Source organism: Falco rusticolus, chromosome 1 (assembly GCF_015220075.1).
Source record: "Falco rusticolus isolate bFalRus1 chromosome 1, bFalRus1.pri, whole genome shotgun sequence".
Taxonomy (NCBI): domain Eukaryota; kingdom Metazoa; phylum Chordata; class Aves; order Falconiformes; family Falconidae; genus Falco; species Falco rusticolus.
Genome location: NC_051187.1, coordinates 1588127 through 1614199, shown reverse-complemented (window position 1 = coordinate 1614199; position 26073 = coordinate 1588127). Strand labels below are relative to the sequence as shown.

General features: G+C 56.0%; 4 protein-coding genes across 13 annotated transcripts; 1 reads left to right on the top strand and 3 right to left on the bottom strand.

The window, feature by feature from the left end:
* Positions 1 to 58: 58 nt before the first annotated feature.
* Positions 59 to 8552, bottom strand: FAM104A (family with sequence similarity 104 member A). 6 transcript variants are annotated; one of them, XM_037404437.1, is made up of 5 exons: positions 8384 to 8552; positions 6625 to 6721; positions 2710 to 2751; positions 2371 to 2433; positions 59 to 710 (listed from the first exon to the last, which is right to left on the bottom strand). In XM_037404437.1, exons 1-5 carry the CDS (start codon positions 8428 to 8430, stop codon positions 468 to 470), a joined length of 492 nt encoding a protein of 163 aa, XP_037260334.1. In that variant the 5' UTR covers positions 8431 to 8552; the 3' UTR covers positions 59 to 467. The 6 variants fall into 6 exon arrangements, with proteins under 6 accessions (XP_037260334.1, XP_037260343.1, XP_037260360.1 ...); XM_037404446.1 differs by lacking the exon at positions 8384 to 8552 and adding an exon at positions 4787 to 4899 and having other exon boundaries at positions 6625 to 6720; XM_037404463.1 differs by lacking the exon at positions 2371 to 2433.
* A 93-nt stretch (positions 8553 to 8645) lies between these two features.
* Positions 8646 to 12274, top strand: C1H17orf80 (chromosome 1 C17orf80 homolog). Of its 3 annotated transcripts, none has more exons than XM_037404419.1 (4): positions 8646 to 9946; positions 10357 to 10464; positions 10668 to 10784; positions 11308 to 12274. In XM_037404419.1, the coding sequence occupies exons 1-4, from the start codon at positions 8710 to 8712 to the stop codon at positions 11331 to 11333; spliced, it is 1488 nt and encodes a 495-aa protein (XP_037260316.1). In that variant the 5' UTR covers positions 8646 to 8709; the 3' UTR covers positions 11334 to 12274. The 3 variants fall into 3 exon arrangements, with proteins under 3 accessions (XP_037260316.1, XP_037260306.1, XP_037260322.1); XM_037404409.1 differs by having other exon boundaries at positions 11305 to 12274; XM_037404425.1 differs by lacking the exon at positions 10357 to 10464 and having other exon boundaries at positions 11305 to 12274.
* A 1236-nt stretch (positions 12275 to 13510) lies between these two features.
* On the bottom strand, positions 13511 to 15799 carry CPSF4L (cleavage and polyadenylation specific factor 4 like). Its single transcript, XM_037400289.1, is given in 6 exon segments — positions 13511 to 13628; positions 13984 to 14077; positions 14363 to 14458; positions 14723 to 14875; positions 15347 to 15397; positions 15697 to 15799. Coding segments are annotated over 6 exon segments (615 nt in total).
* Positions 15800 to 18490: 2691 nt separating this feature from the next.
* Positions 18491 to 25845, bottom strand: CDC42EP4 (CDC42 effector protein 4). Of its 3 annotated transcripts, none has more exons than XM_037404364.1 (2): positions 25713 to 25845; positions 18491 to 20455 (listed from the first exon to the last, which is right to left on the bottom strand). In XM_037404364.1, exon 2 carries the CDS (start codon positions 20318 to 20320, stop codon positions 19388 to 19390), a length of 933 nt encoding a protein of 310 aa, XP_037260261.1. In that variant the 5' UTR covers positions 20321 to 20455; positions 25713 to 25845; the 3' UTR covers positions 18491 to 19387. The 3 variants fall into 3 exon arrangements, with proteins under 3 accessions (XP_037260261.1, XP_037260273.1, XP_037260267.1); XM_037404376.1 differs by lacking the exon at positions 25713 to 25845 and adding an exon at positions 24708 to 24970; XM_037404370.1 differs by lacking the exon at positions 25713 to 25845 and adding an exon at positions 24403 to 24663.
* Positions 25846 to 26073: the final 228 nt, after the last annotated feature.

The following is a 26073-nucleotide window of genomic DNA, read 5'->3' as shown; positions in this document are numbered from 1 at the left end:
AGGGATGCCAGTTACTATCTTATTAACACTAAGTGCTCAAAAAAATTGTGTTGCCAAATAAATTTTTTACTAGTTTATTGAAATTAAAAAAGACTTATAAAACTGAAGATGAACGCTTGAGAGAACTTTACATAAAGCAACAAATTGCTAACAAACAGATTAGGCAGTCTATTGGAATTGGAAATTTTGCAATACTATAACACAGATGTGGATTCCTCAGTCTCCTCTTGACACATACTTTATAACCACCCCAAAAAGAATCCTATAAAAATTGCTTCAAAGCCCCTTTTGCATTGCAATAGTGCAGCAAACCACAAGTAAACAATTTCCTGTTAACCTGTTATTTCAAATATAGACTGAAAAGGCAACAGGCATTTTGTGCAACTCCATTTTAACAAACTTTTAAGTTGAAATATCAAATCTACACAGTGCTGTCCCTTCACAGAAGGCAGGGAACTGCTGGTCCATCATGTAGGAAGGCGTCCCCGGCTTTGTAAGCTGTGAAAGTGTGCCTCCTTCAGGATCTGGTTGATGTGGAAGTAAGGACCTTGGCTTAGTGCAGACTGCTCATGGAAGGACTGAGAGGAGACAGGGCTGGATCCTGCAATTATCGGGTTTAGGCTGGTTTCTGCACCGCACACTCTGTCAGGGCTGTTGATGCTACTGCTACTACAGCTGCTGCTGCTGCTGCCGCTATCGCTGCTGGAGGACTGAGACAAAGAGAAGGTTAACAGCAAAATCACACAGTTTTCTCTCTTGTCCCTAATGAAACACCGCAGGTAAGCAAACAATCTTTACAGTTAAGTCCCTCCCTTCCAGATTTTTCAGGCTCACATTCAGCCTGATGGACTAATGTAAATCCACCAAGTGCTTTCTTGGCATTCATAGCTTCTGTTATTGCCAACACATGAAAAGCGTCACAGAGCTGAAGGGATGAGCAAGCCTTCACCCAGAGGTTCGCTGACCTCCAGCACATTGGATTTCAATCTTTTGGGTTTAGGCCCACCAGCTCTGTCCCCATGACCCACGTTAGCACTAGTGAAGTTTGCTGAATTCATCCGAGAATTGGAAAATAAAGAACATTCCTACTGAACTGCACGTGTCAGTAAAAGCAGGCAGGGCACAAGGAAAGTTTATCACTTCTGTTCTAGCAGACATTCTAGGTAAGCACCATGCAAAGCATTTCCCTACAAACTGATCTTTCTAAAATGAGATCTGAAGCATCCAAAGCAACAGGCTGTTAAAAACAAATGCAACAGGATACCCATTTTAAGTCTTTGAACACCTTGACAAACATACAACTACTCTTCTCCCAGTTAAGTTTTTCATAATAATTTACTTTCACTGTCGTGTCAAGAGCAACAGGCATTGAAAACTTCCACATGCAGAGAAGAGAACTTATGATTTAGCTTGCGTAGAGGACAGGGCTCATTTGCTAGCATTTAGGATAAACACATTTCATGGTAATGACTGGAAGAGCATTAGCCATCCTTTTCAGTGTTTCAAAGACATAAAACTGTTCGGCTTACACCATTTTAAGGGCTGCTAATAAAAGGTTCTATTAGTTACAGCTGAAATATTTCATTACTGTGCAATATGCTGTTCAGGACAACACTGCAAATATTTAGGTGCTTAAGAATCAATGAATGGCTACTTTGCCACCCCATAAGAAATAAATTCACAAAAGCAGCCAACATAAGTGACAGCAGATAAAACCCCCACCCAGATTTTTGTAAGTATTAAAATAAAACTACAGAATTCAAAGCTTGGTGGCTACAGCAGAGGAAGACAAATGTAAAGAAGTCCACAGTAATTTAACAGTCAGCACCACATCCAGAAGGCCTTGCTTTGGAGTAAATCTGAAGAATGGCACAAACTGCACCCCACAAGTCAATGAGCAGTGAGAAAGGCCCAGGAAGGCACTGTATGAATGTGTGAGGTGGACCACATCTCAGTGCCAGCTGGAAACCCCGCAGCACTGATTCCACAATCGATCATGACAATTCAACGATATAAATTTCCTTGTTTTGCTAAGCACCAAAAATGCTTCAGTTCTGTTGTAGTACAGCAAGCAAGACAATGGCACCAAGGCTGCACCCACAGCTGGTGTGTTAGGTTCAGCTAGCAAGGAGAAAACAACAAAACACATGTGAAGTCATTCTTGAGGAAGCAGCAGATGTAACTATATGAGCAACCAGCTCCTTTTCCTAATGCTGCTAACACTAGAGGGGGAGAGAGAACACTAGAAGGACAGAGAGGAGCCACAAAATGGTGCTTGCTAGCCCACCTCATTTTGCATAGAAGCACAAATAACTGAAATGCAACGCTGTTACACTAAACAAGTCACAGCAGCCTTGGAGAGAAACCCACCGCACAGGACACTTTGTTTCCTTTTAGTCTGTGTTCCTTACTGTTTTTCGTTACAGCCACCTTCTGAAAATCAAGGTAAAAATTGAAATGAGAACCTGGTATTACTTACTACTAAAGTCTCACATCTTAACAAATATTTCAAAGTGGTTAATAATTATTACTTGATGCATATCTTAGTTTTTTTTTTTAAAGCTGAGATTGTGTCCTGGGACGTGCTTCCTACATCTAAGGCTGTTGACAGATCTGGTTTGTCAGACCCTCTTTATTTCCATTTCTCTAATGCAAAAATTCACTAGCACGTGAAGCCCGTTTATTGCCCAAATCACATCAAAGACCTACCATTTCCCCAGGCTGTGGTGCACATTCTGTTACGCATTTGGACTACAATTAGACAAAAAAAGAATCCTTAAAGTCATCATGTCAGCAATGACAGGCATCTACACAATGAAACAAAGTTTTAAGCAAAAGGGCAAAGGAAAGTAGCCCAACTAAAGTTTGAGTACTTTAAGTATCAAAAGGGCATCTTCAAGGTTTACCTGACTTATTAGCCCCTCTTAACATCACACTGAGTAGCTACAGAAGTTTTAAATAATTTCCAAACAAATGTCCTGATAAACGCGTTAATCTGCTGATCTGTGATGTAGCACCTCACTCACTCATGGCAGGAACTTAAGAAACAGCCACTCAGACCCTGCTGCTCTCAAAATCTTTCAAGATGAGTTTAACAGAGATGTTATCTGGTTCCAGTTAGAATTTAAGACCAGCCCTTCCTCAGTCATGTAATGCTAGAGTGGCACTGCTGCAATACTAGACAAAAACTTTGATTTGAGGGAAGCGACTGCTGCCGTGTGTCAGCAATCTCTACCAATAAACCAACAGTATTTCTAAGCTGTGGGGAACCCTGTCATCGGCCAGAACAACAAAGAGGAACCACAAGAAATCAGGTTTTACAGAAGTTATTTAGGAAGGAAAAGTTAGCCAGAACACTGCAGACTCCCTTCCTTCCCAGGGAAAATCTGAGCAAAGGCCTTTTCACTGGTGATTCCCCAGGTTGCAGAGCACAAGTGCAGGTTCTCACAATTCCCTCGAGCAGCTGCTTGCAGCTGGCCCCTCACTACAGCTGTGCCCGACTGGTGTACAGGCCAGCAGTGACGGGAGAGTAGGAAGGGCTTTCACTGGATTTATTGAGTACCAGGGAAAATACCACAGCTAACCTGGTAAACAAAGGACAGGCTGAACAGGAAGTGAAATGCAGTTGCAAACGCTCTGCTTCGCTAATGTTTAATGCTCGCTGTAGTTCTAGTCTAGCGTTTTCGTTGTGTGCCTGTGCATGGACTGAACTGCAAAGCAAAAGTTTACTGTCATCCCCAGGGTGGCTGTCACCTAAGGAGCGTGGGGGTGGTTTGTTCCAGGAGGAGCAGGAATTGCACATTGTTACAGCAATCTGCCAAGAAGCAGGGCTGACAGGTTGAAGAGAATCTCAGGTTCCCCCTGTGAAAGTCAGAGGCAAGAATGATGTCTACTCTGGGTGAAAGGACAATCTAGCGGGAGAAAGCAGCAATACCCTTTTGTATTAAACCTAGCTCACGTGAGCAGCAGGATTCGAAGTGAGGGACTGAGGGACAACATCACTGAACAGCCCATGTTTGAGCTGCCACCAAGAAAAAAAATATCTCCCCTCATCTTACACATACTGTGGTCAGCTATGAAGAGCAAGACATTAAAAAAACCCAACAAAACTGAAAGAAATCCTGACAAAAGCCAGTTTTAGTAACAAGGCTGCCTGATTTTCATACTGTTATGCTTTCAATTAAAGCACACTCTGTAAGAGAAAACAGTCCACTTTCAACTGAACGAAGGCAAAAGAAATCACCGATTTAGCTAATGTTTCACAAAAAGCAGGTGTGCATATGCCTTTAGATGAAAAGCAATTCTCTTCTCCTGTACTCTTTGAAGTTACAAATTGCTCCTACACACACACTTTCTCTCCTAGTTCAATATCCTAAAGCTAGTGAAGATTTTTAATCAGCAAGAGCTGTCTTTGCAAATGGTGAAGTATCATAAAACTAAATAAAAGCACTGCAAATGGCCAAGAATTTTGAAGTGACATCAATCACAAGCACTTGTGCACTGTAAGCACAGTAATTTCTCCATTTGGCACAAGAAACCCTTAAAGAAACATTTGAATAGTACTGACTTCAGTTTCTGGGCATGCTCAGTTCAGTAATCCTACATTACAAGAAAACAAACAAACAAAATCTATTCATCAGTAGATGACATTGTGAATTTTGTTCCCTCAAGAAAGGGAACATTGATTTTTGTAAAACTGTGTCCAGCAGGCGCATTCCCCCACTTTAGCATCAACAGTAAAATTATCCTTGTCTGCACATCAGGGTTTAATGTGTTAAAAACATACCTGTACAACACAAACGCATGCATGAAGCAGGAGTCCTAATGTTAGCCTCAGCAACTGAGCTCTGCACTGCCTGCGCTGGTGGCAGGGCAGACAGCTCATGCCCATGCTGTTCACTTGCAGGCACCCCAAACAAAACAGCCATTAAGGACAGAGTTAAGGTCATCCGCTCTTGTGTGGCTACTACAAGACTATTTCCATTTCTGCATTTTAGCGGCTTTGCCCAGTCAAACGCCAAGTGTTCATATGACAAGCAAAGGTGCTTCTGCCACTCACCATTAAGGTTTTTCCTGATATTCTTAATTTCATTACTCCTACTTCAATCCCTTGTTCCACACTAAATTCTTCCTCCTCCCGCCACAAAGCTTGTTTAGCCATTAACTACTCTACACATGAAGAGGCATTTAACCTGTTGGACAAGTGATTCAGTGTCAGATGGCAAGCAGCTATTTATGATTCTACCCGTTATACCCGAGAAGCAACACCAACTTCAACCCAGCAAGTCTTACTTCTGGCAAAACAGCAATACAGGAACCAGGAATGTTTTTCATCATGGCAAGTTTCTTTGTGATGAATGTCTCGGCTGTTAGAGCACTTTCTATACAACATCGCCGACTACCACATCAGCTACTTGCAAAGGTGTATGGGTTAAAAGAAAGTCTCCCTCACAAAAGGAACAGTGGGATACAGAGCTTTGTATCATTTTAAATGTCAATCTACATTTGAAACCATTATCATATGATAAAAGATATGTTGCTCAAAGTTACACAGCACTAAATACTTCCTGCAAAGTACAGTCAGTATTTCAATATAACCACAGTAGTTTGTAACTACTCATTACAGTCAATCCTCAGAGTGAGAAGGCTGTACAAAAAACTATAAGGATATTTCAAAACACTTAGAGAGAAATCCTTTCCATTAACTTCCAGGAGTTATTCCTTTAACAAACCAGGAGGGAGCCTCTGCTCTGCATGATCTTTTTCATTAACATTTTGCAACAGAACTACATTGCTAATTAGAAATGCATACAGTGAATTTTCAGATGATTAATACAGGCAACAATTCAGGAAATCTGGCAGCAGTTTGGAAATGAGCATTTTTTTTAAAAAAAAATAATCTCATAGCCAGCAAATTGTACTATCCTGGAACACCTGTCATGCAAGCGATGAGAGAATAAGTGACAAATTATCCCACGTCCAGCAAAAGATCACGGTAAATATGAGTAGAAACCAAATAGTTTGAGTTCCAATGTTTCAGCTGTGAACAAGTGAGTCTTGCTTAAACCAGCAAGTTCTGTCAGAGCATTTTTTAAACATCAGATAAGCACTACTGCTTGCAACAGGCACTTTGTGTATCACACTAGTTGGAATGCTTTTTGACTTTCTACCACAAATAATCACATTAGTGTAAGTAAATGCTAAGTTGGAAGAGTAGATGACCAGGCAAAGTGACCACATGCACTTGTAATCTACCCTAGTCATCTCCTTGGCTCTGGGTATGTTACAACTCATTTCAGACAGCAGAACTAGAAGTGGCAGCAAATGCTTTTCTTGTATCTTCACTTGGGTGCTACACATCAGTATTTGAAATACTTTAACAGAAATATTCAGGTCAAAAATAACCAGGTTCACTGGAAAACATGCTGGTTTCCAAACCACATTTCACAGATTTCAATCTCTTAAGTACCTAACAGAGTCAAACCTCATGACCTCATACACAAAGCAAAAAAAAAAAAAAAGTGTTTTCATTAACTACTGTCCGTGAATAAAATTTCACAGAATATTCAAACCATTATTTAAATCCAGCATTAAAGGAGACAATTTGCCCGAGAAGGCTCTCACCTCAGTGTCCCAAGAGTCCTGAAGGACAGTATTCCTGGTACTACGTTTTGTCTGGGGAACATGACAGTCATCCTCATTGCCATTCCGTCTCCTCTTCCTGAAGAAAGTTCAGGAAGAAAGGAAAAAAAAATATTATCAGCTTACTGAATATGCCTTCTGTTTTGTTCTACAAAAAAAAGCGGGAGAACTTGAGAAAGTAACAATGGTATATCTAAACCTCTAAGGTGCTGTGGACTTTCATATTCTTTTTAGCGGTTGTCTACAGAACAGAGAGAAAACGATTACGTTTCTCACCAAGCAGCCAGGCTGATGCTGTTGTATCAGTTTAAGGGACGTGGAGTCACACCTGCCATTCAAACCAGTGCTGAGCATCTTTCTAAAACTCGTTTGACAATTCTTAGCCTTGCAACTGCTCTCAGTACTCGGGCATGTCTAAAAATAAGCCTGGGACTTTGACTGACACCTGACAGGCTGAGAAAAGCAGCCCGGAAAAGTAGCTGTGACCATACTTCCAATAAATACCTGATTATGTTGATCTTGCTTACATAGGCCTGCAGTTAGCGCCTATGTATCATTTGCTTTATTCAGTCTCTCCACTCTGACAGCATTTGAAGTCAAGTTACATTCCTGAGCAACATTGCTTTCCATGTGGAAAGTTCTGTCAGAAAACACCTCATGGAAGACAAACCCTTCCCCGCTTCTGATACATTTGCCATCCTCTTATGACATCAGTGTTGCTTCACAGCAGCTGATCAACAACAGTAACCTAGAAATCCTGCAGACCAACATCTCTCAGTGTCTGCAGAATTTTAGTATTAATATCAAATGATTTTTCCCACACTACAACCACCACAGGTCACCCAGGACCTCAGTGTGCTGGGTACTATCCGAATTATAGGATAGAGCTGTTTGGTGCCTGAAAATGAGTATGTACTCAAATGAGTCAAAATGGACTCAAGTGAGGTATTTATAACCAAATCTTTTCTTACAGACAAGCTTCTGCAGCAGACTCAGCTACCAGTATTTGGTCCACGCCTACAGACCAGGCGCTGCCACCTCACTCTCCCATCCCAGGGATGCCCACAGCACTCTCAGCCGCTACCCACCACCGTCCACTGGCTTCTCCCTCTCCTGGAACCACTCTTCTCAGAGAAGCCATTTCTCTCCCTGCTCCACACCGGCGTCGCCTCCAGGCCCCTCCTTCTCTTAACGCCGGCAGCCCACAAACAAAGTCAACACCTCCATCGCCCCGGTCTGCCCTGCTGCCTCACAATGCCGGGCGCTCACGGCCCTGCTCCTGCGGCTTCACGGTCCCTCCTGTTTCTCCCCCACCACGCAACAGGGCCCGCCTAGCAACGGCCCCCCAGCACACCGCAGGCCCCCCATACCCTCGCCGTTCTCCACGCCCGTTTGATCTCCCGAAGGCAGCCAGCCGCCCCCCCGCCCCCGGCTACACCCTTACCGCTCACCGCCGCCCCAGCCCCAGCTTAAGCCCCTCCAGAGCCCAGGGGGCTGCCCCTCCCCAACCGGCCCCCTCGCAACTCGGCCCATCCGCGCACCTCTTCGCTCAAGCCGGCCCCTTTAGGGCAGCGCAACCCCCTCGGCCGCCACACACCCTCCCCACCCCGAGACACCCCGCCGCGGGGCCCGAAGGCCTGCCCCCGCGAGGCCGAGCCCCCGCCGCTCGGCCCAGGCCCCAGCCCAGCCACCGCCTCCCCTCAGGCCGCGCTCCCCTCCCCCACCCCGGCTCGTCCCCCACCTCTGTCTGGCTCCTCGCTCGCTCGGCAGCGGCTGCCGGCAGCTCATGGCGGTCTGGGCTGAGCTCTACGAGGCGGGACGGAGAAAGGCGAGAGGCTGCGGCGCGGCCCCGCCGCCCACCGCTGAGGAGAGCCGACCCCGTCCGGCTCCAACCGCCGCTTCCGGCGCCTCCGCCTCCTGCGCCTGCGTAAGGCCCTCCGCGGGCCGGCCCCGCCCCCGGCGTCACCGCGCGCGCCGGGCGGCCGCGCATGCGCAGGGCCCGGGCCCCGCCGGGGGTGGCGGCGGCTGCGGCTGACGGCAGCGCGGCCCGGGGAGGGTGGCGGGGCCATGGTCGCCGCGCCGCCGGGGCGGGAGCTGTGCCCGCACTGCCGCAGGCCCTTCAAGCGGCTCCGCGCCCACCTCCCGCATTGCAAGGCCGCGCCGAGCCCGGCCCCCGGCAGTGCCCCGCGGCCCGGCCCAAGCCTAGGCCCAGGCGCTGGGCCCTCCACGCCCGGCGGCGGAGCCGGCCCCGGGGCGGGCAGTGGGCCGCGGGCGGCAGCGGCCGGTAAGAGCAGCAAGCGGGCGGCCGGCCCCAGCGTAGGGCTGCCCGCTGCGGCCCCCCGGGAGGCGGCGGCCCGGAAGGGGAAGGCGGCGGCGGCCGAGCGGGGTGGGGGGCCCGGCCCTGAGCCTCGCCGCCAGCCCGGTGGGCGCGGCGCGGCGCGGCAGGCGGATCCCGCGGTGCAGCGCGGAGCCGATTGCCTTGGTTTGCTCCCCGAGGGGATTAAAGATCCACCTGAAACGCTGAGAAATGGGCTGAGAATAGTCACAGAGAAGCAGCGCGCCGGGGTGACCGGGGAGAGGAGCGGGGGCACTGCCGCCGGGAGGCACTGCACACACTGCGCCCCGGCGGAAGGGCCGGATCCAGGCAGGATCCAGCAGGAGGGGATAACGGTTGCAGAAACCACACACAGAGAGACGCACAGCCATGGAGCTGTGGAGAACGTGTCTGCCAGCAAAAAGGGAGAAAAAGGCCGTAGTTTAAAAGCAACAAAAGCCCACGTACTTCAAGATCCCCCTGAAACTGACTGCAGAAGTGGCCCTGGTGACCTCATTCAGCAGGAGGGAACAGACAAAACAGTGACAGAAGAGAAGCAGGTGTGCCAAGAAGTTGATGTGGAACATAAAGCCCCTCTTCCTGCTTTGCATACCAAGAACCTCCATCTGTTATTGACAGAGCAATTCAGAGGTCACAATGAAGGGACGTCCAACAATTACCTAACCAGCATACAAAAGCATAGAGAGCGCAAGAAGCAGATGGCTGTAGTTTCTGAGCCCATCCTGAATGCAAGGAGGGACTCTGAGCTGGCACTCCCGCAGTTCTTGCTCCACACCTCCAAAAGCCAACCCATCTGTCCATCCCAGGCCTCTGGCAGGAATGTGCAGGCAGGTGCCATGGGCTTGGAGTGGTTTCCAGACTTACATCCTAATTATGATGGGCTGAGCATTTTTCCAGGGAAGCCTTTCCAAGAAGGCAGGAGGATCACAGTGAAGACACCAAAGGGCAATTTTGCAGAGGGACAGCAAGGTAACATGAGAAACAAAAGTCTTCGTTGCTGAGATTTACTGTGGTGTCAGGCTAAACTGTCCGATAGGAATGGGAAAGGAGGGGATGGGAATTCTAAGCTGCTGGGCTTGTTCAGAGAGGAGTCCAGGAAGGATCCAAGGCAGTTAACTGTTCAGCCCTCCAGCCTGCAAAACCAAAGGTTTATGTTTTTATTTAGGTTTAAGTCAGGCTTTTGCATGTTTGGGCTGATGGAGTGAACTCACTTTGTGGTAGACATGATTCACTCTTCATTTCTGAGGAGTCAGTCTCAAGCCACTTGCAGCCGTGTCAGATACCAGGTCTGTGCTCACCGTGCAGCACAGGGGACACAAGCACCACAGCCATTGCCCTCTCTTTCCACCCTTTGACCACTCTGACTTCTCACCACACAGGTCCCCTCTCAGAAAGGCATCTGATGGATGTAAGGCTGGGGGAGCTGCCCATGTGGCTGGCCACCTGCAACTTTTCTCCCCAGGGGCTGCTTGGAGGAGTGCAGAAAGGTGAGGCTAAATTCCTGGCTCTTGGGGCAGAATTGTCCCACTTCATGATTTAGTTGCTGCAGCCTGGTCCAAGTGGCCAGTCTGGATCTTTACCAAGAAGTAAATAAAGAGAGCCCAGCAATTTCACTTTGAAAAGTTACATGGAAACCAATGGATTCTTAAGGCCTGTGCATGATTTGACCTTTGCGTTTCTGTTCCAACAGCCTGGAGCAGCTATTACAACAGATACATCAACATGAAGAGGGGTGGACCAGTTGGGATCTCCATGCTGCTGGCTGGATACTGCCTCCTCAGCTATGGCTGGAACTATCAGCACATCAGTAAGATTTCCTTCTTGGTGTCTGTCTTATGTCAGGAATTCTCACTTTTGCAGCATGTCAATTCAAGCTCTGAAATAATTTAAATACTTCACAGTTAAGATTAATACCAGAGCTCAGAGAACAGTATTCTGACCTGGCTTAGGTAGGCAGAAGAATTTAGCTAACAAAGGCAGCAATAGCAGTTGCTGGTTCTCACCTTCTCCCTGGAGAGCACTAGGAACAGTCAGTAGCACTTTTAAACCCTGCATAAAGCAGAGGGAGGAGATACTCCAACACTAAGCACCCATTCCCTGGATTTACTCATAACTGACAAGGGATTTACTGGTGTTTGTGTAGTTTCCTTAGCAGGATTTGCTCTCATGTGCCATTCTACAGCACATGAACAGAGAAGACTGCCGTCAGTTTCATGCTCATCACTGCTGGGCAAAGCACATTCATGTAGTCCCTGAACATAGCACTGTGCTAACACTGTTCTTTGTTGTTTGGTTTTTTTTTTTCCTCCTCTCCCCTGTTTTTCTAGAAGGTCATCGCTGGCGTAAATACCACTGAAAGAAGCTGAAACAGCACCCAAGGAACCATCACCAGTGTTTGACTGTTGAGTCATCAGAAGTGCTCAGAACCGGTACCCCAACAGGGATTCAAATAAGCAAAGGCCCATTTACTGTCAGAGACAGGTTATGTAGTTGAGGGCTGCTCTTCAGTTACCCTCCTGTAGATGCCGACAGTAACAGCCTGTGGTTACTGCTTTGTTCAGGCAACACTTTGTACTGAAAGAGGTGTTGAGAGCCACCCATCCGAGGTCTGGATGTAGTAGAGTTGCTATAGCATGCATAACCCAGATCTCTGGCTTTGGGACAACACAATCTATATTAACAGCACAGGTCAAGGAGCTGTCCTGTTAACTGACACATATGTTGTAGTCAGAGTGTTTGGCAGTACAGTTTGTGATCGGTTGTGGCTTCAGCCCTTTAAGTTAGCAGAGTTGTACCAGGCACAGCCCACCTTTTACTTACCCTTCTCCACAGGGAGTGGGGTGGGGTTTGCTGCCAGCTGGCAGGAGAAGGGTGGTTTCTGCAAGGCCTTTCCACAAAGGACACCCAGCCCCCCGCTTTGCCGTCAGCATGGCGCTAGTGGGACTGCTGAGGCTCTGAGGGAGGGACCTTTGTGAAGGCATGAAAGCAGCAGCACTGAGACCACAGCGCCCTATTTCTGGAGGAATAAAAGTCCATTGGATTAGCTGTTGTGCCCAAAGGGCAAACCGATGTCTGCATCAGACAAATGAGGACAGTTATGAGAGTGCTAGTTGTAGCCTGCCATCACCAAACATGTCTGGAAAAGGATTGGTCATGTGACAGGCATGAAGGGTAAAAGAAAAAAAGCCAAGAAGCCTGAACTGTTTATTCAAAGAGCAGTGCAGTAGTACTGTGTCAGAGGTGTTTCACCAAAAACTCCCTCTCACCAGCAGTAAAAACCTTTGTGAGTTTTCCTTTCCTGCTTGGTGTCATGTGTTCTCAAACATGGTGCTTCTTACCCTGTTTTGCAGGGGATTAGCACACCCACACCCTCATCTGCCCAGGACCCCAGCACAAGCTGGTCCCACACCCCATCAAACCTGTGATTGCATAGGGGCAGCGGGAGCAGTCACTGTCCACACACAGCCGGCTGCATGGGAGGGAACAGAGGCAGCTGTGAACAGTCCCACTTCAGTTGCATTAGGGAAGCTGTGACCTCTCTGCTGTTTGTGCAAAGACCTGTGAGAGCTGGTGCTGAGCAAAACCAACTGGCTTTTCCAGTCCAGCAACTGCCGTGGTAGCTGTCTCACTGGCTTCATTGCGCTGTATGGTGTCCTTCCACAGTCCATGCGGGAGCACTTGAGTCACTTCCCCAGCAGGATTTCCAGCTGCATCTTCCACACTTGGAGCCGTAATGACCTTTCTCTCCACACTGAAGGGTCAGGGAGAGGCAGGCATCAGTTTGTGCTGGATCAATCCATCGCCACGTTACCACACGTTCATTTTCACACTGGCAGCAAGCAGGCTAATGGACCCTGCCTCCTTCCAGCATGGCTCTCGCCTGCCAGCAGCAACCCAAGACCTCCAACTGCAATAAACCAACCCAGAGGGACACTAGGGTTCACTGATCTCCAGGCCTATTCCACTGGATGCCAAGTATTTATTACCACAGAAGTCCCTTCACATGCTGCCAGGTTATTTCAGTCCGAGTACAGCTTACAGCTCTGCCCAGTTGGTTCACACACCAGCTGCTCGAGGGGGCAGGCTGCAGGGCCAAGAAACATGGCCCAGGGAGAAGACAGACATCAAGTCAAGAAAGCTGTGGGAGCCCCCATGCCACACCCTGCCCCTTGCCATAGCACTTCACCCCCCCCTCCAAGGTGAGGTCATTGCTCCCAGCCCACCCAGTCCCAAAAACACTGACCTTGACACAGGTACCTTGTTCAAGTGAGCACTATGGGCCCAGGGAGCAGCTGTTGGTGTCCCACAGCTGTGCTGCCAGGTGCTGGGTAGTGCCAGTGGCTGGCAGAGTGGTCTCCATGGGCGGCACATCCTTGCATCCACTCCCCTCACCAGCAGCCAGATCCAGCCCCCAAGGATACCCAGCTCCCTGGGGGGAAAACGGTGGGAGAGGCTGTTGGCAACTGCTGTCCTGCAGGCTCGCACATGAGCTGGGGCAGAAGCAAGAGCTGTGGGGCAGGGGCAGCTGGCGCATCACCCCGATGGGCAGAGGCACAGAGCGAAAGGGCCTCGACTCGAGAGAATGGCATAGGACCTTCTCTGCGTCACCTTGGATGGATCCGTGCTGCTTGTCATCAGCCTGGCCTTGAGGCTGGAGAGGGATAGAGGACAGGCAGTTACTCCCTGGGACACGGCAAGCGGTACCCCCAGATCCCCCTGTGGCTCCCACAGCCTCTCAGGGCTATCCCAGGGCTCAGGCAGCTGGTCCAGGCACCCCCATGGGGACCGGGGCTGTCCCCTGCCCACCCACCAAAAACCCTGCGGTCACCAGCTCAGGCTGGACATGGGGAGAGACCAAAGGGGTTCGGTGAGTCCAGACAAGGACCCAAAGCAACCTTGCCCTTGACCCAGACACTGCAAGGGCCACAGCCACCTCCTCAGCCTCGGAGAGGGGGCTGTCCCCCAGCTGCATGCTGAGTGCCCCCCCCCCCCCCCCCAGCACATACTGCATGAATTTGCACTTGGGTCCTTCTGGGCAGAAGCCAACGAGGTAGTTGGCACACATCACCCTCCGTGTGTGCTTGTACTTGCACAGGGGACCTGCAAAGGAGAGGTTCTAGTTTACGGGGGCACAGCATCACCCGCAGCCCTGCAGGGATTTCGGGAGCAGCCCCATTCCCCTTCAGCTCTGTGGGGTCTTTGCTGCCTCAAGCCCAGATCCCCACCGGGCACCTGGTCCCACTCCCAGGCAGTCCCCAGACAGCCCACTGGTTCACCCTGCTCTGGCTCAGAGGTGGCAGGAGGTCGGGCCAGCAGTGGGGTCCAGACCCCCCATCACCGGTGGGCAGATAACACGGGTGGCCCCTGCTCACCCCAGCAGCTCACCCTGCCTGCAGAAGCCACGGTCGTACCAGGGACAGCCCACGGTGCTGGCAGTGGCATCAGTGTGCTTGAAAGGACAGTCCTTGTTGCTGCACTGGCCTGTGGGAGCAAGTGATGGGACAGTGCTCGCTCAAGCCAAACACAGTGGCAATCACTCAAGGATGCGCCGAATGAGAGGAACCAAGGTGCCCCAGGAGCACTCCAGGCTTGGCTTGGGGACCAGTGGCCCTGCGTGGGTGCCAGTGGCATTTCTTCCCACAGACAGGAGGTGGCATCAGGCGCTTGCTCGAGGCCAGACCCAAGGAACATGGGTGCTGGGGTGGGAGAGGCTCCCTGGGGTCCCCAGCCCTGTCCCACACCTACCGAACTTGGAGAGGAAATAGCACTCGGGCATCTTGGTCACATCGTACTCATGCAGGAAGTCGCAGCCATCGCCCTTCTTGCGGAGCCCACACAGCCAACGCTTGCAAGCCACCATCTTCGCCCCGCTGACATGCTGGAAGGGGCACTGCACACCTAGCCACGGCACACACCCACTGCCACAGCCCGCCTGCGCCCCCAGCCCCTGCCGTGGCAGCCCCTCCAGTCCTGCCTGCACTCAGGACCCACCTCCAGCCCCAGCACCTTGGCTTGGGACATGCCAGCAGGAGCTTTCCCAGGTGTGTGGGAGACTTGCAGCACCCATGGGGTGCACAGCACTTGAACCCTCCCAGGGGAACCAGACCTTGGTAGTGCCTGGGGGACCAAGCCCTCCCCAGTGCAGAAGAGTAAAAGTATTCATCCAAAGGGCCAGGGGAACAGGGGGCTCTGAGCAGCATTAGCATTTTGGGTAAAAACTTTCCAACCCACTGGCCATGGTGTCATGGAGCGATCTGCCACGGACGTGGGCTGCTTGTGGAGCAGAGCGGGGGCCTGTCTGGCTCCCTGGTGTCCCCATATTCTTGTAGGGTGGTGCCAGTCCCATCCCTGTCCCTTCTCAGCACTCACCCCTGGTGCACAGCCCTCAGTGGAAGAACTTGCAGACAACTGCCCTCAGCTCTGTGGGGGAAAGCAGAGCAGAGAGGTGCTCACCCACTGCCCCCAGTACTGGCACCACTGTGCCATTGTGGGCAAAAGCATCTCAGCCCTCTCCACTAGCAGCCCCCCCAACACGGTGCCAGATGGATCCATGAGTGAGCAATGCCCGGAGCAGCCTGGCCTCAGGCAGGAGCCCAGTGAGGAGGCAGGACAAGAAGCACCCAGGCATTGTGGTGGATGCAGCAAGAGCCAGGAGCACCAGCAAGGAGGAGAGCCCCAACACCTCCCAAGGATGCCACAGGACCTTGTCTCCAACTTACTGCCCATACCTGGGAAGGGCAGGGGCTGAGCTCCTCGCTGCTGCTCCACATCAGCCTCCAAGTCAAACCTGATCTTCTCCACACCAGCCACCAGCTCCTGCATCACCCCTGCTCCAGCAAGAGTCACCTCCAGCACAGCACAGGCAAGGAGCACTGCAGCAAAGAGGCTGCTCAAGGAACACACAGATGTCCCAAGGGAGCACCACACTCTGCAGCTCATCAGGCCCCAGCAGCACTCAGAAACCCTCCTCCTCCTCCCCAAGCCAGAGCAAAACCAACACAAGCAGCAGCTCAGAGCACTCAATTTAGAGAGAGGAGCTGCCCACATCTGATCTCAATTTGCAGCCGTGATTGCCTGGTGCCGCAGCCCAGCTGCAGGGAGCTCAGCCCCAGGCCCCCATCCCGTCCCCCGTAATTGCCTCTCAGCACCGACATCTGCTTTTCCTCCAGCCTCGGCTCTAGGGCAGAGCAGCTGGCCCACATCTCCCCAGGAGCAGTGAGGTCTTCTGGGGCTGGCCATGAGCTGGGTTAACCCCCTCCCACCGGGGCTGCTGCTCAGCCTTGAACAGAGCCACATATGGCCTGAGTGCCATAACAAAATGTTCCGACAGCAAGGGACAGATCCTGGGTGGGTTTTGTTGCCATCTGAGTGTTTTCAGCATTGCTGGGTGCACAGCATCATCATCCCCAGCCCCGCTCACCAGTGCCTGGTGCCCAGCAGGACAGACCCACGTCCCTAGGCTCCTGGTGGGCACAGCTACGTCACACCTCGCATCCTGATGGGAAGCCCCTTTGGTCCCCACTGCCAGGTTGGGGGCTTGTATTGCATGCCAGGCTGCAGCGGCACGTGCTGGGCACAACCGTGGTGCCACACTGCTTCCCGGAGCTGCTGGGAGCCCACGCAGCCCTGGGTGGGTTTAACCTAATGCTTCGTCCCTCCTCCATCACGCGGCTCTTCTGGCCACGCACATCCACGGCACGCGCCCGGAGCGACGTGGCCTGACACATCGGGGATGGAGACCTGCTCCCATTCTGTCACTACCTATAAATGCACTGGACCAGTGCTGCCCGCCTGCCGGAGCACTGCCTGCGGGTGCTGTGGCCGCAGCCCTGCGCAGGGTGCTGTGCACTGACCTGACACCGAGTGGCCATGCCATGCACATGCCAGGTCCCACACCAAGATGCCCACCCTGTGCTGTGCAGATAGAGGGGTTTTGGGGAGTCTGCGGGGGCAGCCCAGCCAACCTGCCCTCCCCTGCAGCAGGCACTGGCTGGACACAGCTGGCATTGCAGTGGTGCTGGCATTACTCCCCACTAGACCGGGACCTGTTGCACTGGCCCTGTGCTTGCTCATAATGTGCCAGGGCCACCATCCTGTCCCATCGAGTGGGGCCATATCCCGTGTGCGCTCAGCAAGCCAGCGTGCACTTTCTGCTCCATCAGCTTGCAGCAGCATGATGCTGCTGAGCAGAAGGCTGGAGCTGACAGGTGTCACAAAGATCACCATTGCCAAGTGACAGTCATAGGCGGCTAGTGCCAGGGGGCCCAGGGCCTATCCTCTCCTCACAGCACCAGCGAGGCCCTGGGGAGCAAGGAGGTCCCAGGAAGGGGTGCAAGCCCCAGTGACCTACCCTGCCTTGCCTCTTTCTATCAAGCATCCATAAGGGACAGGAGGAGCCAGGTCCGCCCCAGCAGCCTGCTGATGTCCCAGGAGGCAGGGATCAGGACCATCAGCTCAAGGGATGCATGCCCAGAACGGGGCAAGGGGCAGCGGCGCCAGGACCCTGGCACAGGGCGGGGGAGCTGTGCTGCAGTGACCAGGGCAGAGACAGCCCGGTGAGCTCAGAGCCACCAGCTGCAGCTGCTGTTGTTCTCCTTGTCCCAGACAATAGCCCAATGTCCCACGCAGCAGGGTGTTGGGTTGGGTCTGTGCATCCACAGGACCCTATTGTGTCCCCACTGGGGCACAGCCCTTGCCCGCTCCCACCTGCTTCACCAGGGGAGACCCGCCACAGGAGCACAGGGGCGCTCAGCCTCTCCTAGGGCCAGAGATGCTGGAGGGGCCAAATTTTTCCTCCCTTTCCATGACCAGTGAGGAAAGCCTGGCCAGTGCTCCTGGCACAGCCATGTTCTCCACCGGCTGAGGGAAGGGCTCTGGGCTGCTCCCAGTGCTTTGCCCCATCACAGCCCGTACTGGCTCCATCAGAGGGGCTGGGGAGGGAAGGCAGCCCCCTGCCTGCACAGAGTGCTATGGGAAGCCGGCTGTGGAATGGGAACGACCTGCCCTACTTGCCATGCTGGGGTCGTCTGTGTCCACAGCAGCCCCGTGGGGCTGGGAGCACCCAAGACAACCCAAGCCCTGGCCCCCAGCCCATGGGAGCAGGGACAACCAGTCCTGCCCCACCATCACCTTCCCCTCCTCCTTGGCTAACAGGGAGCAGGGCTGCAGGGAGGAGAGCTACATCTTGGCAAAGCCACCCTTGGCAGGAGCTGGCCTGGCCGGAGGGTCCCAGCCCTGAGCCAGATCCGGCCAGCAGGAGCTCGCCCGCTTCCTCCCACCACAGGCAGCCCCGTGCCACGGTCAGATAAAGCACGGCCGCCACAGGTGCCGAAACGCTGGCCAGGGACCCGCTGCCAGGCAGGACTCCAGCCAGGGACAGGCAGCAATGGTGGAGGCAGCAGGACAGGGTCTGGGGACAGGGGCAGCACAGAGAAAGCTGGCCCCCACTTGTACAGCAGCCTGCAAACACACACATCCCTACGTATCTCCTCCCCCAGGAATTCAGGCCACTGCTGTCACTACCGTTTCCTTTTATTCTTTGCATTTGTACATACATGGTATAAAACCCTCCTCTTCCACCCGCCTGCACCAGGCCAGCCTCAGCACTGCATGGCCAGACCGGCCCCACAACAGCAGCCGCCTGGCACGCAGGATGCCAGGGCTCACCCTGGCTCACAGGGAGTTCCAGGTGTTCCTCCCACTGGGAACAGACCCACGCTCCCACCAGCATCCCCGGGAGCTGGCCAGGGGCCATCCCTGTGACCCCAGGATGCTGGATCAAGCATCTGGGATAGCTCCATCCATCCATCCATCCATCCATCCGAGGGATGAGGAGCGAGTGCCCAGCACAGCATGGGGCTGGAGGCGCTTGGTCTGCAGAAAGTCCCCAAGAAATGTGGGGAGCTGGAGCTGCCCACAGCCCCAAGCCCCCTCTGAGCTCTAGAGCCAAGTCCTTCCTCATGGGAAACTCCCCTCCATTAAAACCAAAAGCAAGAGTAAAGAAAGTTAAGTACAAATCAGAGAGCAATAAAAACCAGACGGTGGGGAAAAAAATATATTACTAAAGGGGCTAAAACTTTGAAGCCTCGTCTTGTTTGATCCTATATTGCTTTACATGGGTGGGTGGGAAGAGCTAATATCCAAAGTCCAACAGAAAGAACCAAAATAGAGTCTGCTTTCCCCTCCTGGGACGTGCTGGAGCTCTCCAGGGGCCGAAAGGCGTTGGGGCTGCCCCCAGCCCCGGGAGCAGAGCGCTGTCCTGCCACGGCACGTCCACCTTCGGACGGGGAGAGGGAACGAGTGAGGAGTTGAGTCTTCCCTGGTGCCACCCGTTGTAGCACTGGGGTATTTGGCTCCATGTCCAAGAAACCACAAATGAGAACCAGACCCCTTGGCTCAGCCGCTCGCCTTTTATACTCTGATCTCGTCATCATCTTCATCGGCAAACGAGAACTCCTTGTCAGGGCGTTTTGGGCCCCCCCCCCGCTGGCTCGGTGGCCCGGGGACAAGGCTGTGCTCCTCTGGCCCCGAGGTGCAGCTGGACACTGAACTACTGTCCCTGGGGCAGCGGCCACCAGCACCGCGGGATGGGCTCTGGCTTGGCAGGGCTGCTGCCACTGCCGGGGAGCCAGGGAGGGTGGCATCCGCCTCCTCCTCACAGCTCTCCTCTGCCTCGGGGTCTTCATCCTGCTCCCACTGCTCCTTATCCATGATGCTCAGGACATCCCCGAGCATGGAGGGGCCCAGGTCGATGTGGAAGGACATGATGGACTCAGCATGCTTCATGCCTGCCCCGCTCTTGGCCACCATGACGGGCAGATCCGTGATGTCCCCGAAGTCGCGCTCATCCAAGCTGGGGCTCAGCGGCCCAGCAGCTGCTCCGTTGGGGCGCTGCTGCTCTTCGGGGCTCACCTCCTCCGGCAGCTTCTTGACGGGGCTGGAGGAGAGGCTCTTGGGCAGCTGCCCCGCGCTCCTGTCCACCTCCTTCTCGTTGAGCTGGGGCAGGGAGACGGCATTCTTCACGAAGAGTGCCGAGTCCCGCAGCGAACCGAGCATGTCCCGCCGGTCACCTCGTGTCACCGACTGCGAGCGCTTGCTGCTGCGGAAGCGGCGGGAGAGCAGGCTGGGTTTGGAGGCTCCCGGCTCCTCACCCAGCTCTGGCCCCGGTTCCCCTGCCTTGCTGGTGAGGAAGGAGGTGTCCCCAAAGGCATCCCCTGCCCGCCCCACGTGCATGGTGTGGCGGAAATCCCCCAGCGGCGCGCTGATCATCTCAGCCGTCAGGTCAGCCCGTGAGCGACGCTTGGAGTGGGCAGAGTTGGAGACGAGTTGCTTGAGGATCGGCATCACCGCGGCGGGGAGGGGTTGCACTACGCTGCACCGGGGCGGCCGAGACAGAGCTGCGTGTCCCACAGACCCAGCTGGTGCTCAGACCTGGTGCTCTGCAGCTGGGTTCCCACCGGTGTCACAGACAGGTCACTCCTAAGGGACAGGAGAAAGGGACACAGTCAGGCTTCGAGGACATGGGTGGACACAGCCCTGCCAACACCGGCCCTCACCCCGCCAGGCTGCAAAATGTGACCCTGTGCCCGCCAGCCACTCTGCTTCCTTGGGAACTGCCTTCACACAGCATCGCTCCACAGGGAACAAGCCCTCAGACATCCCCGAGCTCCCCGTGCCCCTTAAATGAGCAGGTCCCAGAGCCCATTCACGGAGTATGTGCGGAAAGGACCACAGGAGAAAGACCTGGGCACAGGGATGTCACAGGACAGTCCCTGACCCTCTGCCTCACGTGAATGGCACCAAAGGGATGTGGGGCACCGCGGCACCCACCATCCCCTCCCAGCGCAGCCGAGCCCACCGGAGCAGGGTTCGGCAGCGCCTGAGCCTCTGGGAGCCGCATGCCGAGAAGATGCCTGGAATTTTTTTTTTTTATTTTTTTTTTAATTGGAAGAAAGCAGGGAGGAGCAGACGCCAGGAGGAATTGGAAACAGACGGCAGGAAGTGTGTGAGGAGGGCGTAGAGCCCCCGGGAGGCACCGCCAGCCAAGCGGCGTGCCGGGGGGAGCCAGGATGGGGGACCGGGACGAGCAGGCACGGCTACCCCTCTGCACCCGGCAGGATGGGGACTGGGGGTGCAGCCTTGCTGCTGCCCTTGAGCACCCCAAAGCCCTCCGTGCTGCTCCTCACAATACCCCAGTGCTGAGCCCATGCTGCCATGCCCACCCTCAACAGCCACCTCGCTGTCACCGCTGTGACTCAGGGGTGGCAGTTAGCAACAGACATGAGGCATGTTTCTCCTTCCTGTGGCCACCTCGGTGCCACCGGCCAACCTGTCCAGCCCAGCGCCCATGGCCATGCAGAAAGGGCCACAAGGACAGTGACCACGTCACCGCATCCCGCGCTTCCCCTGGCGCCAGGCAGCCCCAGGTGGTCCCGGGAGAGGCTGCCGAGGAGGAAGGGCTCGCAGCCACCCGCTTCCTCCCTTCGGGCACCACGGCAACACCGCGGTCCCATGACAAGCACGGGGAAGGGACTGGCGTCTCTCCTCTGAGCAAGCCTCGGGGTGGGCGTCACGCCCCCCATTGCCCACCCAGCCCCAGGGTGCAGGTGAACGGCTCCACTGGGTTGACTAGAAGTGAATCCCAGTCCCGCAGCCCACGGCCAGCGATGGCAGCTTGGTCCTGGCACAATCCACTTCGCCGGACACCGCACGGGGCCACAGCAGCCGCCCCACTGCTGCCAGCACAGACAGGGGGAGGGCTCCTGCCCCACCCCCCCCCCCATCCCTTCCCAAACCTGCCCTGCGACACCTGTCTGTCCCCCTCCGGGGCAGCAGGACCTCAGGCAGGATGTGCCCAGGAGTCTCATGCAGGCAGGATGGACTCTGACCCCACACGGGTGCAAAGTCCCAGCGCCCAGCCCTGCTGCACACAGCTTCTGTATGGGGCAGCCAGGGTGGGCATGCCCCACGGCGCAGCGCCGGTGGCACACAGCCACGCTCCCCATCCATCCCTGCGCAGGATCCCACTGCCCGACTCCACTGCTGCAGAGCCCTGGGGATGTGACAGCACATGGGGTATCCAGCCAGAGGAGCCCCTCAGTTTATCCCCAGGAGCTGAGGGATGACACAGAGCAGCCACACCGCCTTCTCCACACCATCAAACCAGGAGCCAGGTGGACTTATTTCCCCCCTCGACGCATCTGAATGCGGACAAGCAGCTCGCTGGAGCCCCAGCTCCCCTGGCCAGGATCTCACACAGCCCAGCTGAGCGCGTGTGCATGGCACAGACATTTTCCCCTTGCAAGGTCTCCTTTCAGGCCAGCATTCCTCCAGCCTTTGGTTTTACATAAAACAAACACTCCCGGCAAGCTCCCCAGCTGGGCCAGGCAACCGTGCTGCTGATTTAGGCCATCTGGGGACTGTCCCTCCCTTGTATTTAGATTTTGTGGCCAAGTTCAGCATTTGTGAGATACTTTGCAAGCCTCGGCAAAGGGGCCACGGGGAGGTTAGAGTGTTACGGGCGTGCCACGGCAGCCTGCCTGGCCAGCAGCTCTCCAGCACCCTCACAGCTTCCAAACAAGCCACCGCGTTCCCCCTTGGCGCTCCAGCACACGAAGCCTTTTCGCAGCGGCCACAATCTCCCCCATCCCTCAATGCTTCTCTCACCCTGAGAGGCGGCAGCGCGGTGGGATGCTGCTGCCCCACAGCCTGGCTGCTGGCCCCGTCCGGCCCAGGGGGGCGCAGGACACAGAGCCCCTTTCTCCTCCTCTTGCTCAGGGGAGAGGAGCGCGGATCCTGTGACATTCCCACTGCCGGCACTTTCACAAAGGAAACCAGGCCAGGCAGGCTTCGCCGCCACCGCCTCTCCAGCTCCCTACCAGGGAAAGCAGCTCTGTAACCCGAGAGACTTTGCAGGCAGGCTGGCAGCGCTGCGTCCTGGGGCAGCGAGCCCAGAGCACTGCCAAGTCCCAGCAGGGCTTTGGGGAAAGGGGAGGGGACGGGACCTGCAAGCGCAGGTTGAGGACAAGAAGGATAAAGCGTACCAACAGACCAGGCGCTGCTTCCCGCCTGCCTTCTCACTCCTTTGGGACCACAAACTCTGAGGAGCGAGAGCCTCAGGTCCCCGGGGATGTGATTTCCCCTGCGAATAGGTGTCTGCTTGCAGGACAGCGGGGTCCTGCCGCCAGCATGGAGGGTGGGACGGGCCTGGCCAAGGGCAGGGCAGGCAGGGGGACTGTGCGCAGGCCTCCCATGAGCCCCCCACATCCTCCCCATCTCACCCTGCTCAGCACCAGTCACCACGGGGACCCGAGGCACAAGTGGCTGAAAGAAAGAGGCCAGTGAGTATGTACACACAGGAGAAACGCCGAGTCCAGCCACGCTCCCACGCATCCTGCCCCTAACTTGTCACGCTCACAGGCTGGGAGAGCCAAACCTGCAGAGGGTGAAAGCATCCTGGCTGGCCCGGCCAGCTCCAAACGAGCTTCCCCGGCTTTGCCATGCAGAGCACCCCAGGCAGCACCCTCCAGCCCAGAGATCAGAGGATGCTCTCCCCACCCTGTCGAGTGCTGCTGGGGCAGGGGCTGTGCTGGACCAGTCAAGCCCCCAAGTACTGCCCGGGGCCAGGGAGAACCTGCACACCAGGCAGGAAGGACACGCTGGCTGCTCAGCCCCACTTTCTGGTGCTGTGCCCCTTGGGGATCCGGCTCAGGCGGCCCTTTGATGTCGGTGCCTGGCAGACAGCTGCTGGAGACAGGGCACGAATCACACCCTGCCACCGCCGGCCCAAGAGGGGAACCAGCCCGATGTCACACCCTCGTGTCAGGCTCCCCAGCGAGTCTTCCCAGGGCTGGGGGCAGACAGTCCTGTTAGTGTGGGCAGCCCAGGCGGCCCGGTGACCACCTCCTCCCGACACAGGTGACAGGTCTGGTCCTGTCCCTGGCATCAGGACGCCGCCAGAGTTCAGCCGTTGGATGCATGGAGCAGCCCCAGCAGCACCTCTGGAAGTGGCAAGGCAGCCAGCCCCAAGCACCAGAGCTGGGGATTGTGAGACGGCTCACCGGGGCTGGAGGAGCTCAGCTCTCACCAGGGCGATCGGCACACCGAGCAGCACCAACTGGGGAACTCACCACCCCAGCACTGGCACACCAGTGCCAAAAGCAGAGCAGCGCTCCCCGAGGGACTGCCGACAACGGGGAGCTAGCCAGAGTTCAGCAAGGAACTATTGGCAGGACGTGCCAGAACACGCACAGGACCATAAATCCTCCTGCTACGGGGCCATGAACCAGCCCACAGCTCTCTGCAGGGCGAGGAGGGGACAATCCTGGGGGGAAAGGTTATCTCCTCGCTGGCCCCGGCTTCGTCTCTCACAACAACAGGGGCTGGCCGGGTCCGACAGGATACCGGGTCTAAACAGACCTCCTGACCTCTGCCAGGCTCCGAATTCCTGCGGTTTTGCTGGGGTGGACGGGAAGTAAACAGGCAGGCTTCCCACGGCTCGGCCACTGCACCCTACCTGCCGCCGGGGACGGCACCCCGCAGCCGGCCAGCCTGGGGGGCCCACGGCCGCGGCGGCTGTTTGTGCTCAGGACAAAACCTGGGGAACAAAGGGAGAGACCGCCACGGTCAGCACAACCGGCAGTGCGGCCGGGGAGGGAGCCCGCTGCCGGGCATCCCATGGCACAGAGCCAGCCTTGCCCTCCCCCCGCCGTCCCCCAGGACCCAAACCCACCGACTGCTCAGTGCTAAACCTCAGCTGGATTCGCTCCACGGTCTCCGAGGCAGCTGCGTCCAAAACAGACTTGTTTACTGTGCACCCAGCGAGGGAGAAAGCCCTGGCCCGGGGCGCAGAGAGCTGCGCTGCCTTCGCCACCTCGCTCCGTGCCTCATTTTCTCCCCCAGACCGTTAACGATTCCAGCTGCCTTTAAAGCAGCTTTCCTGATCTATAGATTCGGCACTCGGAAACATCTATAGTTATCGCTGCTACCGCCGGGGTCAAACCAGGGCAGCGCAGGCCGAGTCCGGCCCCCCGCGAGCGGCCGCTGCCCCCCAACCCCCGGCTCTCCGAGCACCGGGGCGGCTCTGGGAGCCAGCCCCCCAGCCAGGCAGGTCCCAGCTCCCCGGGCCACCCATGGGAGCCGGCGTGTGTCCCCCGCGGGTGGCCAGCAGCGCGGGGGGGCAGGCTGGGCGCTGGCCGGGATGCCCCCAGCCCCGGCCCGGCCCGCAGCAGGATGAGCTGGAGGGGGATTTCGGGCGGCTCTGACTCAGCACCCGCCTGCGCCCAGCCCCGGCCAGCCCAGGGGTGCTGCTGGCCCCGCTCCAGCCCGGGGAGGAGCAACCTTTCCGAGAAGGGCCGCGGGCGGCCACCGCCCCGGCTGTGGCCACCGCCGTCTCCGGGCACCACCGAGCCCCCGCCGGGGCGTGCAGAGCCGGGCCAGGGGGAGCCGGGCCGGTGCCCCACGCTGGGCAAGCACAGCTCCGCACCCCGCTTAACCCCTCCGCCCACCCGCGCCGTGGACCGGCCCCACGGACCGGGGGTGAGTAGGAGGGGGTGTGAGGGTCACCGCCGCCCCAGCCCGCTACCGGAGCGGGGCTCGGGGCAGCCCCGGGGACCCCACCCGCCACCGGACAATAGCCGAGCTGGGGCCCGGCTGCCTCCGCCGCGCCGAACCGAACCGAGTCGAGCCGTGCCCAGCCGAGCCCAACCGAGCCGAACCGAGCCCCGGAGCCGCCTACCTGCGCTCACGGGCCGCGCTGCCGCTCCATGGCCGTGCCGCGCCGGGCCGGGCCGTGCCGTGCCGAGCCGAGCCGAGCCGAGCCGAGCCGGAACGGAGCTGCCCCCCCACTACCGCGGCGGCGGGGCATGATGTCATCGCCCCGCCCGGGCCAATGGCGCGGCGCTACGTCACGGCCAGTCCCACGCCCTCCATTCAAACCCGAGTGGGGCGGGGGGAAACTCTTGCCTTGGGCGGGGCCCCGCCCATGGGGGTGCCCCTGTGTGGGGTCCCGAGTGGGGTCCCCGGCCCCTCCCGAGCGGGGCGCAGGGATCCGCAGGGGTGGGGGGGTCCCGGTGGGCAGAGCAAGGGGCTGGCAGAGC

Bases quoted from the DNA above. Each gene is read 5' to 3' on its own strand.
- CDC42EP4 (XM_037404364.1), bottom strand. From the start codon at position 20,320: ATGCCGATCCTCAAGCAACTCGTCTCCAACTCTGCCCACTCCAAGCGT.
- FAM104A (XM_037404437.1), bottom strand. From the start codon at position 8,430: ATGAGCTGCCGGCAGCCGCTGCCGAGCGAGCGAGGAGCCAGACAGAG. The intron at 6,722-8,383 runs GTGGGGGACGAG...AACTTTCTTCAG, and splicing joins GAGCGAGGAGCCAGACAGAG to GAAGAGGAGACGGAATGGCA. The intron at 711-2,370 runs GTGGGTTTCTCT...TCTTTGTCTCAG, and splicing joins GAAACAAAGTGTCCTGTGCG to TCCTCCAGCAGCGATAGCGG.
- C1H17orf80 (XM_037404409.1), top strand. From the start codon at position 8,710: ATGGTCGCCGCGCCGCCGGGGCGGGAGCTGTGCCCGCACTGCCGCAGG. The intron at 9,947-10,356 runs GTAACATGAGAA...CTCACCACACAG, and splicing joins TTTTGCAGAGGGACAGCAAG to GTCCCCTCTCAGAAAGGCAT. The intron at 10,785-11,304 runs GTAAGATTTCCT...CTGTTTTTCTAG, and splicing joins CTGGAACTATCAGCACATCA to AAGGTCATCGCTGGCGTAAA.